General features: G+C 38.0%; 4 protein-coding genes across 4 annotated transcripts; 1 reads left to right on the top strand and 3 right to left on the bottom strand.

Annotated features, from left to right (window-relative positions):
- Nucleotides 1-335: 335 nt before the first annotated feature.
- On the bottom strand, nucleotides 336-3,927 carry LOC131771962 (uncharacterized). The gene is made up of 2 exons (XM_059087853.2): nucleotides 3,895-3,927; nucleotides 336-3,813 (listed from the first exon to the last, which is right to left on the bottom strand). Exon 2 carries the CDS (start codon nucleotides 3,733-3,735, stop codon nucleotides 1,954-1,956), a length of 1,782 nt encoding a protein of 593 aa, XP_058943836.2. The 5' UTR covers nucleotides 3,736-3,813; nucleotides 3,895-3,927; the 3' UTR covers nucleotides 336-1,953.
- Nucleotides 3,928-4,188: 261 nt separating this feature from the next.
- LOC131771966 (uncharacterized) lies at nucleotides 4,189-7,255 on the top strand. The gene is made up of 6 exons (XM_059087867.2): nucleotides 4,189-4,376; nucleotides 4,633-4,743; nucleotides 5,187-5,256; nucleotides 5,425-5,557; nucleotides 5,852-5,960; nucleotides 6,559-7,255. The coding sequence occupies exons 1-6, from the start codon at nucleotides 4,254-4,256 to the stop codon at nucleotides 6,685-6,687; spliced, it is 675 nt and encodes a 224-aa protein (XP_058943850.2). The 5' UTR covers nucleotides 4,189-4,253; the 3' UTR covers nucleotides 6,688-7,255.
- Nucleotides 7,256-7,401: 146 nt separating this feature from the next.
- Nucleotides 7,402-9,468, bottom strand: LOC131772101 (uncharacterized). The gene has a single exon (XM_059088004.2). It carries the CDS (start codon nucleotides 9,466-9,468, stop codon nucleotides 7,855-7,857), a length of 1,614 nt encoding a protein of 537 aa, XP_058943987.1. The 3' UTR covers nucleotides 7,402-7,854.
- A 1,501-nt stretch (nucleotides 9,469-10,969) lies between these two features.
- LOC131772100 (uncharacterized) lies at nucleotides 10,970-12,930 on the bottom strand. The gene has a single exon (XM_059088003.2). It carries the CDS (start codon nucleotides 12,581-12,583, stop codon nucleotides 10,970-10,972), a length of 1,614 nt encoding a protein of 537 aa, XP_058943986.2. The 5' UTR covers nucleotides 12,584-12,930.
- Between the last annotated feature and the right edge of the window lie 3,587 nt (nucleotides 12,931-16,517).

Genomic DNA, 16,517 nt, shown 5'->3' on the forward strand with positions numbered 1-16,517 from the left:
AAAGAAGCAACAGTTTCTATAATGGAACACTACAGTCTAAAATTGAAAATTGGTCTGTGATTGGAGCCTAGTGTCCAAAATCAGACACCTAAGTCTAAAATTGGACACTAGTTTCTAAAATGGGACACCCCTCTCTTGGATTGGCCACTAGTGTTTAAAATTGGACAGTGGTCTTAAGTGGGACACCAATGTCTAAAATCATCCTAAACAACTATCTAAATGACTGACTGACTGGCTAAATTCATGGTGGTAAATCAAATAGTACACTGTCTGAGGGGCAATAGCTTGCTGAAAGTCATACCAGATAAGGCAATTCAACTTTGGATTCACAAATTTATTTTCAATGGTTCTCGAATAACAGTATATACAATAGAATTTATATGGTGGTTTTAATTATCCTATTTTTTGAAACCTAACATAAATAAAATTTAAAAGATTAATTGAATGCTCCAATTGATTAAATATCATTGATAATAAATTAAATGCTTAATTTACAGTCAAAATAGAATTTTACTTAATTATCATAATTTGCAAAATCCAAGCTGGATAGAAATGACAGCCATTTTCCAGTTGGCAACACACATTTTCTAAAAAACAGAAAGTCATTTTTATCATCCTTTGTGGGAGATGACATGAAAATATACTTCTGTACTACCTATTACATCTTAATTTCAATAATCTGTATTTTGATTAACCTTCTCCCCACATATCAACATAAATCTTGTTGTGAATTTTCACTGGTTAAGTCCAAAAATTTCAATGTATGACTCATTTCCTCTTTCAATAAAAGACCACACTTACCAGTCATAAGAAAATTTCAGGTTGAAAAGGAGACTGTTGAAGTTCCCTAGAAGTTAGGTTTCACCATTTTGATGTAAAATTGTAAAGCATTTTAATCATTTTGAAAGAAAACAAAGGAGAAAAAGGAAAATGAAGAAAATGATCCAGCCCTCAGAGGACTATTGGACTGTTTCTCACTTAAAAAAAATTAAACCCATGGAAAAGAATCATATGAAAAATTGAGGCTATAATATTTGCTAGCGGGAGTTCATAAGGCAAAGCCCTGTGATTTCCCATGGGCTTCCTCACCAGATTTGGTCATTTCTTGTACTCTTATAACTTCATAATTAAAAAAAATGAAATGAAATTTTAAAAAAGATACCTCACTTGAAGGTGAAAATCATGGACATTAGTCTTGCATGGTTGTTAATGATGAATCACCCTTTATTTGAGAAGTCAAGGTATCTTTTGAGCATATAAGCAAAAGCATTCCCTTCATTCTGTTTAGATGGCAGATGATTGAAAAAATCATGGCAACAAGATTTGTGATGGACCACACCATCATTTATGTCTCAAATTCCTTAAATTTGTATGTGCTGTTTGTTGAGGAATGTCTTGCGAGTTTAAAATAAAAAGCCTTCCCCTCTCCCACATTTTTAAACCTTTAACTCCCAAGTTCTCTTTAGTAATTCTCTTTACTGTCTGCCATACAGTTCTCATGTTAGTTTGGAGAATTTGGTACTGGATCAGCTTATAATCCCCTAACTGATGTTTTTCTTTATTCTCATCACTTGTCTGCTTGATATTGTATTGATATTGTAAGGAGAAATTCTGTCTTGGTCACTCATGGAAGTGAAAGGGTTAACCTCTTAAATCCTCTTAAATAAAATGAAGTCATTAACATGTAAGTTCTCCCAATAATAATCACACATTTTTCTGCAAAAAGGCAATGAGAATAGTCAAACATCAAATTCTTGTAACTAATTTACAAGGAAATCTGTAGCTGCCAGCAAGTTGAATGAACAATCTCATCCTGGGAGTTAAAGGGTTAAAAGGAAAACTTTGAGACAGGTAATCTCATCAGTTTTAAACAGAAACTCCCACAATTTTAGAACCTACTTCATCACCATCCTACAACTAATCACAACAAAGATATGCAAACAATATGTAGAATTAGTGAGAAAATTTAACAGATCCAAGAAAAGGAGAAATCTCTCTGACATTACCAGCAATAAGGTCAACTTCTTCTTGACTAGGTAAGAAGGACAGACCAGAGACATTTAATGCCACAAGAGATGGACATGATAAATTAATGTGGTCCATAAGAAGTGATGTACAGGATACAATGTGAACCTCCCTTAAGTGTGCACCACTCAGATTGAGTTGACATGGGCCATAACAGTTCTTCAAAGTCAGAGACTCCACCAAGCCACACTGCTGGATCATGTCACCTATTGGGCAATCAAGGTTGCAGTATTCCAGAGATATGTGACGTGCATTGCAACTGGTAAAGAGAATTGCATTGAGATTGCATCGCTTTAAAATCAAATGGCCAATTTTCACTGGATGTGATTTATTCCTGAAGTGCAGCTTTGTGAATTTCGGTGGTTTCACATGGTCTAACCTTCTTTCAAAGTTTACTTCTAAATGTTTGACTGTATCAGCATCAATGCTGACTTTCTGAAGGTAGGGTACATCATTTAGGACAACCTTTTTGACATTGTGCGACAATATTGACACCGCTTTCAAGATGGTTGATCTTGTCATTGACTTCTTGATAATGAGCTGTTGAAGTTTGGGACAACGGACATCAACAGATGTCAAACGCTCACCATTGTCATATATAGTAATGTTTTCAAGTGATGGAGTAGAAATTTGATCAAGTCGTAAAGTTGGCCAGTACACCTCAAGCTCTAACACCTTGATATCTGGATTTTTTATCAAGAGACCAATAAGTTCAGCCTGGATGAGTGCATGGCATCTTCTGACTTTCATCTCATGCAAGAAGCTTGCTGAAATTCCTCTGAAGTTGTGCACTTCAACACATAGTGAGAGATACAGAGTTCTTAACCCTGGTGCCTCAATGTTCAGTTCCCCAACAGATGTGCATGCATTCATGGTTAGTTTTTTCAGGCATGGAAATACAAGATGAAACTTTGCAAAATCCCCTACTTGGAAAAGCTCAACTTCCTGCAATGATTTAGAGTTTAACTGCAGAAGATGCCGAGATGGAAGACCATAAATTTGATCATTGCCATAACCAAATTTTCTCAGTCCTTTTAATTTCTTTACCGCATCTTGCAGATCAGTACACTCCATTTTTACCCTTTCCAGCAAAAGACAAGTTATGTGGTGACTGTACTTGGAAGACACAACACCTTTTATTGTGGCTACAGAATCTGCCTTGATAACTGAAAATTGCAAGCCAAAGTTTTTCACTTGTGGAAAATTTTCTACTGTGTACTGCAAATCATCATGGTTGAAGAGCCCATCTGATGTTAAGGAGGCCTCCAAAAATACATTCCTGAGGGATTTTGGACATCTTAACATTCTGAGTAGCTTTTTCGACCACACCATTCCAGTTATTTCAAGGCTAGTCAAAGCTGTCAGAGAAGAAACATGAGCGAGCAGCATCTCAGTGAACAATTCGTGGCATTTCTGTAGTCGAATGACTTTCAAAAGATACCCAAATCTTTTAAGAATGTTTCGGAACCTCACGAGGGTTAAGTTCTCGTAGCTGCAGTTTCTGAAATTCGCCAGTGTAATGTTTTGCCAAAGAGCAGGATCGGGGTTTGAAAAGATAAGTTCTCGCCACTTCTTACATACTAAACTTAGAGATAAGAGATCGTCGGAAACAGGATTTAAGTTCTTTAAAATAGCCAACCACAGTTCCGAAGGTAATGAGGTATGAAATGCATCTGAAAGACGGTAGTTTTCCAGCTCAAGTGAAGTCATGCTGCTTTCAGCTGTTTTGCACACTTGCCGGGAAACTTAAGACGTTTCGTAAAAGCCAACAGCCATTTCATCGTTTATCTTTAAGAAGAAGAAGACAAAAATTTTAGCAATTACATGGAGCTGCCTTGTAATAGATTGGTTTTCCTTCGTCTTGCTGACCTTTCATTCATCATGATACCGCCATGTTTATGTAGTGGCCTCGTTTGAAAAACACTAAAAACTCACTTTCCAGGACAGGCTGAGTAGGAACTTCCATGCCGAATTTCCAGATGTTCAAATGAAACTTCTGAATTATAGAGGTTACGCCGGAACTCCTTCCATTATTTAGAATAAATTACCAAATTTTCATGTCATGTTTTAAAGAAGAAATATAATGATTCCTGCTTAAAACTTAGTATCCCCACCCTCCGTACCCTGTTTACCACCTTTTCGCGCGGCAGGCGGGAGTTCCAAACTACTGAATCCGCCATATTTTTTCTTAAACATAAGTGTGAATACTTATTTGATTTCAGGGGGCAATGTTTCGTTCTTCCTTCGTGGAAGATACTTCCAACCCATGGTCACCGTCTTCTACGTACATCAATGTTGGCTCCTTGCAAAATATTGTGAATCTTGCCGAAAAGACGGGCCATATTGATAGAGTAAGCGAAAGTACTTTTAACAATCTGCCGAAGCTCAGTTTTAAGCCTATTTTCCACGTTACCGTATGATTAAAAACAAATGTTTAGCGGCCAAAAATAACGGGAAAGAGAAGAATATTGCTATTTTCAAACTCTCATGGCTTAATTGTCGCAGGAATAGATAAACCTTTTCATTTAGTTGTTGGTTTTTATGTTGCCTATCAAAAGTTTTAAGTTCATCTTATCGTTTCAATTTTACTATTTATTTTATGAGCAGAAAAATGTTGACATTGAAGGAATTCGTCGAAGAGTTGAGATGACATCTCCTTCAGTGACTTTAATTACATTACTGAGAGAAATCACAAGACTTGGCAAAGCTCTAGACAAGGTAATTTGACTACTGACTTTACCTTAAACAGTTATTTTCAGGACTTCTCTCGTTTGGATGACCAGACTGCATGATCATGTCTTACTCCTTAGTTCAAACTAGTTACTGTACAAGTAAACTGTTGCTTTGACCTGTCTTTATAACATACCACTGGATCTCTCAGCCTGATGTGTTCTAATATCCCATAAACTCCCAGACCTGATGAACACGTACCTTCTCTCTATAATATCTATACATTATCAACCAAGCTGGTAATGAGAATACTCAAAGATGTCAGGAAGAAGTTATAATCTTGATCTAACACCAAATTCTTGTATGTTATTAAGCAGAAATTAGGTAGCATCAAGAGGGGAGAATTAAGAATCAGATCTTGGAAGTTATAGGGTTAAACCAAAAAAGCCTCAGTGTACTCTTTGAATTTCTTTTATCGCTTAAATTTTTAGGTAAATCTAGAAATTCAGTGCCATTTGAAAGATGCTGAAACAAGGGACATAACTCATGTTGATTTACTCGGTAAGTTAACTTTGACCATAACTTAAATAATTTTCTAGTTTTGGTCATTAAAAGTACATCATGTACAAGATAAGGTTAAAGGTTATTGTAAGGCTTTGTAACAATTCTGTGTATATTATGAATGCTTTATTTGCTTCATAATTTCATATGCTTTTGTTGAATGTACAGGAAGTAAGTGTCAACAGCTAGAGCAGTTATCCAATCAGCTGTCTGCTATTATTGAGAAAAAGGATGAGCTTATTTCAAGACTGCAACAGCCTTTTGTAGGAGAATTCCTGGAAATAGATGCTGCACATCACAAGTAAGAATTCAAAGAAGCTTTCTATTGGCCAAGGGAAATCTTGAAGGCTTCATGTTGTTAAAGTAGAGGGTCAAAATTGAAAAGACAGTCAAAAATTTACTCAGTGTGCAAAATAATTGAATCTCCCAGGCTTTGATTTGTTTGAAATTTGTCCTTTAACTTTTTGACTTGCCTAGACTCTCAAGTGGTCTTGTCAAGCTTCAAAGATTTCTTGATATTCACTCTGTTCTTTCCACTGTTCATTTAATTTATTTGATACCTCAAGCTCATTACACTGTTTATTGTTTACTTCAGGAACACAGCTGAGGTTCTGCCTATGATTGCATCTAATTTAGCAAACTTTCCAACTCTACTGGAGAACATGATGTGGATAAAGAACTTTTCACTTGCAGATGGTCAATTGGTTGGTACAATTTTTTGTCATTTAAATTCAACTTTTGGCATATTATGATTCAGATCTTTCTATTTTAATGCAATTTTCTTTAGTGTACATAATTCTACATCTGTTTTTTTTTAAAATCAAATTAATGACTTGCATTCATTTGACTTGAATCTGTGTCTAAAAGTTTGATCTATGTCAGAGTTAACCTGATTTAACAGTTCAAAGCGACAGTCTGGCTACAAAAATTCTCTTGGTGTGACCTTATTTTTTTCATTATTTGTTACAGTATTTTATTTTATCAGCTATCAGAATTGGTATATTTCATGACATATGATCTTAAATTAGAGTGAAAAATCAGTATTAGCTTAAAACTTCAAAAATGTTAACTTTTAAAGCAACCTTGTACTTTGGTCACTCTATTCTTGAAGTTTTGCAACAGGCCCCACAACACTGCGATTAGTTTAAATTCTTGACTCTGTGATAAGTAATTAACTGTTGAGTGAAACGAAAACTTGCTAGTATGTTCCCAAGAAATAGGTGAAAATCTTCTTTTGAAAAGAACGTTAACTCTTTGAAATACCTCCCCATTTATGTATATTCAACCATCATCTATTTCTAGCTTACTGTCCTGTCTCATATTGAATCATCATTTGCTGAAATTCAAAGTTTCTACCAAGCATTGTGCCAGGGTCGTAATCTCATGTCACACCTACAGGATGAACATGGCAAACAAAGGGACTTAGCATAAACAAATGAATCTGTACACTCCACTATAGAACTATGAAAAAATGGATTGAGACAATGTGGATTAACATGTATTGGTGTAAAGAATTTATTTTTGATAGAGAGCAAGTAAATAAACAGAAAATGAACCAACCTTTAATCCCTTAGGGACAACATTTAATGGGTACAAAAAATGATATACATATATTGCCAGCAAACACAGCCATATATACTTCAAAAGAGTGGAGCTACTTGAAGTTTAACGTGTTTTAAACTAAAATGAGGAAAATTTTGAAATGCTTTAAATGAGCAAACAAGATAAACAAACAGACAAACAACACACTCAAAGTCTCAAGAAATTTTCTGTAAGCATATAACTGTTGGCACTCGCCAGATAGACACAGTGTGATGTTTTTTCAATGGCCACAAGGTACATATAGATTCTATCATGTTTGCCTCTTATCAGCGAGAGAGATCAGGGAAAATTAAGGAACTCAGGCAGGAAGTCAGGTGTATAAATGTTCAAAATATATTAACTTATGATTGTATGCTCATTATCTGAAAATCCCAGTATTAAAACGAAATACCCTACATCACGTTGTAATTTGTTCCAATCGGCTACGATTGAAGCTTCCCAAACTGCCACTGGGAAGACTATGAAAAATTACATATTTCTGCCTCTTTTGATACGCCGGTTTTAACAACTGCAACGGTCGTATCAATCGGCGAAATGTCTCTATCTCAAAGGTTAATCTTTTAATTTCAAAGTATATCTTTCAAAAAAAGAGAAATGAATTCTGCAAGGATGTTAATTAATCGGTTTTTGTTGATCCTTCGATGTTTCTTAACTTTTTTTGCCATGTGACCGTAATTTATTCAATAGAGGACAATAAATTGAATCTTAGAGCTCACAGATGAATTAAAATATCAAGAAATGTATTTGATTCCTTCCCTAACTTCTTCGCTACAGAAGTCAGAACATGATCTGCCTCGTGCTCAGACTTCTCTCAGCTGAAAACCCCGTGGGCGCACAAAGGAGGAAGGAAATGCGTAGTCCTCCGTGCTTCGCGCTCATCACCAGCCGCTGACACTTCGCGCTCATTCCTCTGAGTCTGCGCGGAAGTAGAGGCGTAGACTGAGTCAAACTGTTTTACTGGGTCGCCCAGAGAACGAATGCTTTGATCACGCCCGGCTAAATAAACGGCATTTTGCACGGTTGATATGAGGACTCTTGAAAACGTCCGTGCACAATGATTAAAAGATTTGTGCTGGTCCACATAGCCAAAGGAACTGCATTTACTATGGCCACCAGGGTGTGTCTTTTCCATCTTTTTCGCCAAACAGCCATGACAGCCATGTTCTGATAATGAGTCACAATCGCAAGAGATACGCTGGTGAAAAACCACTCAATCACCAGCTGAACTGAAGTCCGAACGGTAAAAGACTGCAGCAATTCTAAAACAGACACATTTTCTAAATAGACAAATTTGTACAAGTACAAAAATCCGTTAACAGACACTATAGCAGTTGATTCATACAAAATGCTCGTGATGCTAAGATCAGCCATCAATCTCTCTTGGCGAGGCGTGCGGAAACTTCCCCAAGGAGCTAATTTTCTTTTCAAAATAACATGACAAACGTGATCGATGACAACCATGGTACTTCGTTCTATGACTTCTGCTGCACCGTGAATTATTCCAAGGATGGCCATGGATTGTAAGCTCTTAAGATCAGCTTGCAAAACTCGAAGCATGACGGCTGTGCCAAGGTACAGCGGCGACAGCAATACATAGGAATATCCTGGATGTGTAATGTTCCATGATCGTTGTACATAAATTCGCGAAATGACCTTCAGTGCGACCCCAGTGAGAGGTGTGAAGACTGCTATCAATAGTTTTTCATCTTCGTTTTGTTCGTTGAACAGTGGGTAAATGAAAGCAGCTATGGCAATAGCAAATACGAAACAGAAACAGCCAGGCATTATCATCTGTAAAAACAGACTCAGTCTAAGTCTCCTTGATCGGAAGCAGAAGTGCTTTGTTAAGAAGTAAACTTGCAAGCATATGCTGATAAGAAACAAAGTGTTCAGTGGAATCTTTAGGAATACGGAGAGTCTGGAATTAGATATTCCTAAAGCTTGTAGAGCCACGCGATAGAGTGCGTCTAAAAAGTAAACAAGAATTGAAACCAGAACAAGTTTTCCTTTCACTCCTAGTAACTGATACGGCCGAAAGAGAAATAACATCCTCGCAAAGTTCCACATGTAAAGAAAAGCACATGAAATTAGTGTAGATAATGTTCTCACCCACTGCACTGAGACTGGAATTTTGTGGGGATAAAATTCACAGTTGTGGACGGTTTTGTAACAAAGATAGGAGATTGACATGTAAAGCAAGCCGATGATGGCCGCTGTTAGCAGAGAAATCGAAGCTCCAGTGTACATTGATTTCAAAACTGTGCAAAGAGCAGATGGTCTGAGTTGCTTCCAAGACATTGCGCTGTCCTCATCTTGTCCACTTTCTTGTTTTTCTTCGATTTCGTCTGGTGAACATGCATTTATAACCAATACTTGATGGCGGCTGACTGTGAGAGGGTCAGAGGTTGTGACTTCCCTGTCGCTATATTCCTGATAAATAAACTCATCAACAGGTTGATAGTCCCACTCTAGACCTGTTCTTTGTAGAGGAAGGTAGTCAAAAGACTCTGCTCTGAATTCATGTTCTTGTGGATTATATTGCACTGCCATGCCTCGCGTAAAACTGAATACGATGTGGCCAAACAGCTCTATCAGTGTTCTGTTACTCATCTTTTCTGCTCAGAGCTAATTCCGTGCGAATAGGTTAAAAAATCCTGGAAACGGATTAGTTCAAGTTGAGACTGTCGAAATATTTAAGACTTCTCTATCGAGCCGAACTTTTTTGACTAATATGCTTAACAATTGAAATCACAAGGGTCGAAAGGAAAAGTCTGGTTGGTCTTGGTTAAGAAGCCGGCAGAAACGTAAATTGGATGTATTGTTCGCCAGTTATGAATCAGGTAAGGAGAATGCCTAGAATTATATCAACTTTCAGCTGTTATTTGTTACGCTGTAAAAGGTTTCATACTTATGAGCTTAACTTGAAGGTATCGAAAGTTAGCTAAAGTTCAATGCGCGATCATATCTTTAATTACTGAATTTTTATGGACACCTGTCACTTTGAGTGTCTGTTATGATCAGCAGGTAATTTAGTGTTAACAACTGGGTTGAAAACGTAAATTAGCCACCGTAAAGGGTAAAAAAGCTGACGTTTCGAGCGTTAGCCCTTCGTCTATCGCTCTGACGAAGGGCTAACGCTTGAAACGTCAGCTTTTTTACCCTTTACGGTGGCTAATTTACGTTTTCAACCCAGTTGTTAACACTAAATTACCTGCTATACTCTCCCACCGACGCAGCACCACAGTTTCTTTAGAAACTTACCCCTTTATTCTTTTATGATCACTTTGGTAATTAAACAAAGCAGTGACTCACTTTACGTCAATGAATGAACCACTGGAGTTAAATAACATTTCTTTAGAGAATTCGTTTAGTTCCATCCTCAAATACAGGAAAACTCAACTGATTACTTAAATAGCTAAAAGATCCGAGAGAGTACAAACAGCCAAAGCCAAACGAAAACCGTTTGAAGGGTTTAAACTGAAAAATTATACATAGATAAAACTAATGCGAATTTCAAAATTTCAGTGAGAGCAGAACTGAGACTATAGTCTACCTTGAACAAAAGACCGTCCCTGAACAATTCCGACCATTCACCTCTAAGTATACGGCAAAAATGCTGTCTTGTAAGAAAATATTACGTTGTTTTGAGTCCAAGGGAATTGCCTTTAAAGAAAGAGAACTTTACGATAACATTTTGCTCGAGAATTAAAGTAAATAGTATGAGGTGTAAATTAATCAAAAGGTGACGATGATGGTGTAGGAAGGTAAAGATGCTTACAAAAATAAATTCCAAACAAAAATAGAGAAAAAAAAAACCCAAAGAAATTGTAACATATAGTCAAAAAAAGTAAAGTCTGGATATGTCGTGTAACTGCGCGCTTACTGTTTCAAGTTATACGATTGTCATGGTATGGTGTGGTCATGTGTTTCTTGCCTCGGCTCATTCTGTCCTCTAGATACCTGGGAGAGAAAATTTTTACACTGTGCACACCTTGGGAAAAATCCATGTTAAGCACACGATAGTATAAAGAAAAAACTTTCGCTCTCTCCTAGTTTCTCGGTTACTTCATCATTATAATCCAATAAAGTTAGAGGTGGAGTGTTTGGCAGTTCAGCTGGCGAATGGTATTTTACAAACCTGACTAGATTCATTAAAACGTCCATGAACAACGTCTATTAAGTTCGAACTTGTTGCAAGAGCTAAAGGCACTGCATTTACCACTGCTACTAAGATATGTTTTTTCCATCTTCTTCGCCAAACAGCCATGACAGCCATATTCTGATATCGAGTTTCGATCGCTAAAGAAACGCTTGTGAAAAACCATTCAGTTATCAGGGGTATAGAGGTCCGGATAGCAAATGATTTAAGCAGCTCTAAGATTAAATAATTTCTTAAGAAAACTAATTGATATAGGTGTAAAAATCCATTAACAGAGACAACAGCAGTTGATTCGTACAACATGCCCATGATATTTATATCAGCCATTAATCTCTCACGGCGGGGAGTGCGAAAACTTCCCCAAGGTGCTGTCTTTCTTTTCCATATAACATGACAAACATGGTCAAAGAAGACTATGGTGCTTCGTTCTATGACCTCTGCAACGCCGTGAATTACACCAAGAATAGCCATGGACTGCACACTACTGAGGTCCGCCTGTAAGATTCTAAACGCAATCGCTGATGCAAAATGTAACGGCGCAAGTAAGACATACGAATATCCTGGATGTGTAATGTTGCATAACCGCTGGGCAAAGATTCGCGAGATGACTTTGAGTACAACACCAATGAGAGGAGCAAATAATGCGATTGAAAGTTTTCCTTCCTTGTTTTGTTCATTGTACGCTGGAAAAACGAGAAATATCATCGTCGCACTGAGAATAAAAGTAGATAGGGTGGGCAGAATCATTTGCATGAAAATAATACCCCGTTGTTTTCTGGATTTTCGTATCAGCAAATGGTTTGTTAAGAAATAGGTCTGCCAACATACACTTACGAAAAACGATGCGTCGAGAGGGGTCTTTTGTAGCGTAGAAAACGGTGAGTGAGATATTCCAAAGACTTGTAAAATTATACAGTAAATTGCATCCAAACAAAAGACAATGACACAAACTAGTATTAGTTTTCGTTTTACCCCATTTAACTGGTGAGGGCGAAATAGACTAAGTATATTAGCGAAGTACCACATGTAAGCAAAGGCACAGGTGATGATCACCGAACCTGTCCGGAGCCACTGTACTTGTATTGGAATGGACTTCTGAAATTCGCAGACGATTCCAAATTTGTAAATGAGATAAGTTATCAGCATGTACAAGGAACCTATCATGGAAGCCGTTAAAAGTGAGATCAAAGCTCCAACGTACATTGATTTACCAACTGTGCGAAGTGCTGACGGTCTAAGCCGTTTCCAAGCCATTGCTCTGTCTTCTCCATATTGTTCGTCATATACAACTTCGTTTTCTTCTGGTGAGCATGCATTTATAACCCGTATTCTAAGACTGTTCGCCGCCATATAGTTCAAATTCGAGCCTTCCATATCGCTGTATTCCTGATAAATAAGCTCGTCAACAGGTAGATAATTCCACTCCCGACCGGTACATTCTAAAGGATCATAGCCCAAAGACTCCGTTGTAAATTCTGGTTCGTCTGGATTGTAATTCTCTGCCACGCCTCGCGTAAAACTGAATATGAGCTGACCAAAGAGCTCTATCAGTGTGCTGCTATTCATCTTGCGATGAAAAAGTTACATAGAAGCTTTCCAAGAGGTTATTAAAGCGACACATCTGTCTTCCCACTCGTTCAGACTAATTTATTCTTTAAGCTATGAAACTACATGTCTCTCTTTCACCTGTCTAGAACGATCGTTTAAGCTCCTCCTGTGGGTAAATCTGAAATTGTGGTTTCACTTTAGCAGTGGTTATAAATTGAAGCTGAAACCGAAACTTCTAGAGCTCTAAATAGTTGTCTAAGGTTTAAAGTCTATATAGTAATTTGACCAGTATAAGACTATTTGAAATAAACTGTCAGGTTTTTCAATCGGTTGCCCGAGCAGGAAAGATAGGCTTATTTTGTTCAACCGGGTTGGCCGCTTTGTCCCCGCCCTAAGTTGAACCTGATTTCAAATGACGACGAGAACGTATCATCTCCAATGACTGAGACAGAAATAAATCATTTGAGCTGAATTTTCGGGTGAGTTTTATCAATTTTTGACTTTGCTACTGACGCAAAGCTTGAACATGCTGCAACAAATTGTTATAGATCCGCAAACCAAGCACAAATTTCCGAAGCCAGTTTTACCTATATAGTATTTTCCCTATATCTAACTGTTGCTAATTTCCCTATATAGTATTTCCTTGATCGTATAACCGAGCGTCCAAGCATCAGAGGGGACCCTGGGCTCACTGTCACTCTAAGAAAATGGCATTTTGCATGGCTGGTCAGTTCGGGACTTAGCAAGCTGCCCGTGCATAAATTGAATAATTGGTAGTGTAGAACATAATGCTAAAGGGATCACGTTGATCACCGCCACCAAAACGTGTCTTTTCCATTTTCGTTGCCAAACAGCCATGACAGCTATGTTCTGATGATAAGTCTCGATTGCCAGAGAGATGCTGTTGAAAAACCACTCAATCACTAGCTGGACTGAGCTCGCCACCAAAAACCTCTGGAATAACGTTGAAAGAGAGTTTTCCTTTAAGTAAATAAATTTATGCAAGTACAGAACACCGTTAACAGACACTATAGCAGTTGATTCATACAGCATACTAATGATAGCGATATCAGCCATTAGTCTCTCACGGCGAGGAGTACGAAAACTTCCCCAAGATACTGCTCTTCTTTTCAAAACAACATGACATATGTGATCGATGACAACCATGGTGCTTCGTTCTAGAACTTCTGCAGCCCCGTGGATTATTCCCAGAATAGTGATTGCGCTGATGTTTTCAAGTTCTGCCTGCATTACTCGAAACAAAATCGCTGAGCCGAAATAAAGAGGCACGAACAAGATGTAGGTATATCCCGGATGTGTGATGTTCCATGAGGATTGAATGCAAATTCGCACGATGACTTTGAGAAGGAGTCCAGAGAGGGGAGCAAAGATTGCAATAAGAAGTTTTCTGTTTTCATTTTCTTCGTTGTACATTGGGTAAGTGAAATACACCGTGACGATACCAATGAGAAAAGTAAAGAAGCCCGGTGCTGCAATTTGCACAAAAAAGTTGATACGTCCTCGTGACAATACTTGGAAGCGATTCCATAATTGGTAACCTTGCCAACATAAGCTAACAAGAAATAAAACGGTGAGTGGAATCATTTGTATTTTGGTTAGCCTAGAATGGGATATTCCCGAGCTCTGAAGGATTACACGATAAAGTGCGTCCAAACAATATAGCATAAAAGTACCGAAAATAAGTTTCCTCCTCAGCCCTTGAAGCTGATGTGGTCGAAAAAGAAAAAAGATATTCACAAGGAACCACATGTAAATAAAACCACAGCTTGCAGCATCAGATAATGTTCTCATCCATTGAATTTTCACGGGGATGGACTTCTTTTGGTGAAATTGGCAGTTAAACATGGTTTGAAAAGATACGTAACTTATCAAACAATACAAAGAGCCTATGACCATAGCCGTCAGTATTGAAATCAGTGCACCGAAGTACATTGATTTACGAACTGTGCGAAGTGAAGATGGTCTAAGTCGCTTCCAAGCCATCGCTCTGTCTTCATCTTGCTGATCTTCTGGAATTTCTTCGTTCTTCTCTGGTGAACAAGCGTCCAGCATCCTTATAGTAAAACCGTTATCAGAGTGGTTGTATTCTTGATAAATAAGCTCATCAACCGGTTGATGGTTCCATTCTAGACCTGTGCTTTGTAGAGGAACGTAGTCAGAAGATTCTGCCGTAAATTCTGATTCTTCTGGGCTGTAATGGTCTGCCACACTTCGTGTAAAACTGTACATGATGTGACTTAGTATTTCTATGATACGCATTTTCTTGGTGAAGTTACACGGTCGAATTTCTAAGGGATATTCGTTTCCTCTTTCACAGCCGTTTGGAGTAATGTATGCCTTGAGCCTCCAAATGTGTTGCCCCAACTGTTGCTAATTTCGAAAATGAGATATTGTTTCTGATTTTCTTGCGTGGCGGCTCTGTAATCTTTTGTAGTGCCCGAAATCTTCACGGCTCAGTCACGCTTTGAGTCGCACAAATCGATATGAAATGAAGTGGCTGTAGCTTTTTTATCTTGAGGTTGCTCAACATAAGGAGGATCGAGCTTTGCCGTGTAGGGGATCGAAACCATAAATGCGAATTAAATGAGGTCCTTGGGTGTACTTCATTTAATTGAACTCCTCGATCAGTTTACTGCTATTGACCTCGGGGAAGAAATCATCATTCCGTGTCAGTCTTTCATTCATATGTTTATTATCTTTCATTCTTCTTGTACATCCTTCAGGCTTTCCCTGTAAATCTGATATCTTATCCTTATATAGTATCACTTCAGCTCCAACGTGTACAGCTCTCTAAATCTGGTCCTGCAAATTGCGTATCACGTCATTAGGAAGTGCGTCACTCAGCCGTCTCTCAGCCGTTCCTTTCAGTCTTTCAGTCTAAACGTATGAGTATTTTATAAGTAGAACACTTTCGATCCTCATCTGAGTAAATTAAGTTGAACTCTCAAGAAGGATTTCGGCGCTTTTCTGTGGGTCTCAATTGATATTCAGATAGAATTCAGGTACTAGTTCTTGAGGAATTTTCGTTGAAAACTTGCCTTGCTCAGAATTTTTCGATAAATTTGATTGTACACGTATGTAGTTGTTTCAATTTTCCCTTGCCAGTTTTCAAAATGAATTGAAATGTGTTTTGTTAGATCCATACACATTTATTTTTTCTGTTTTGTTACGCATAGTTACCACCTGAACAGCGTTCACGGTTCTCCAAGCTTAGGCTGTAAATTAACCGCATTACCTCTGGCGGGATGTGAATTGACGATGAGATTGTGATATTGTAAATAGATAGAAGTCGTTGACGAGCGACTGGATTCCATATTTCTTGCGAAAAAGTACCCTCACTGAGATGAGCTCATCGATTGTGTATCCTTCGCTCCAGTTAGTACAGAACCATGAGTTCATCTTTTTGTGATAGGTGAAGTAGCTAACTCCCCACATGTGTCCTACTTTCAATGAGATATTTTACCTACAGGTTTGGATCCCACGTATCCAGAAGAATTGGAGATGACATAAACAGAATCGGAACTGATATGCATCCGAAAATTGGTACCATAACAAGCAATTTCGCTATGCGTTTTCTCATATTTAATTCCTCTTTGATTTTCTTTTAACCCAGCATTTCATTTTCATAATTTTTTGTTGGACAATTTTTGCCTTTTCTGCAGTTCCAGAGGTCCGTCAACTCCCTGAAGGTGAAAGATCTAAGGGACGAACTTGAAAAAAGAAAGCTCTCTAAATCTGGCAGGAAAACTGAGCTGGTTAAAAGACTCAAGGAGTCGATTTTGTCAGGATCTGGTGAAATTCAAATTCCCCGCCACAATGTCAACCAACCGTCACCTCGGCCATCGGCTGTTATAAACCTGGACGACACTAGCAGCAGCCCAGAACAACAGAATCACACATGCAATGGCTACAAATCCCTTAAAGATCTATA

Source organism: Pocillopora verrucosa, chromosome 8 (genome assembly GCF_036669915.1).
Source record: "Pocillopora verrucosa isolate sample1 chromosome 8, ASM3666991v2, whole genome shotgun sequence".
NCBI classification, from domain to species: domain Eukaryota; kingdom Metazoa; phylum Cnidaria; class Anthozoa; order Scleractinia; family Pocilloporidae; genus Pocillopora; species Pocillopora verrucosa.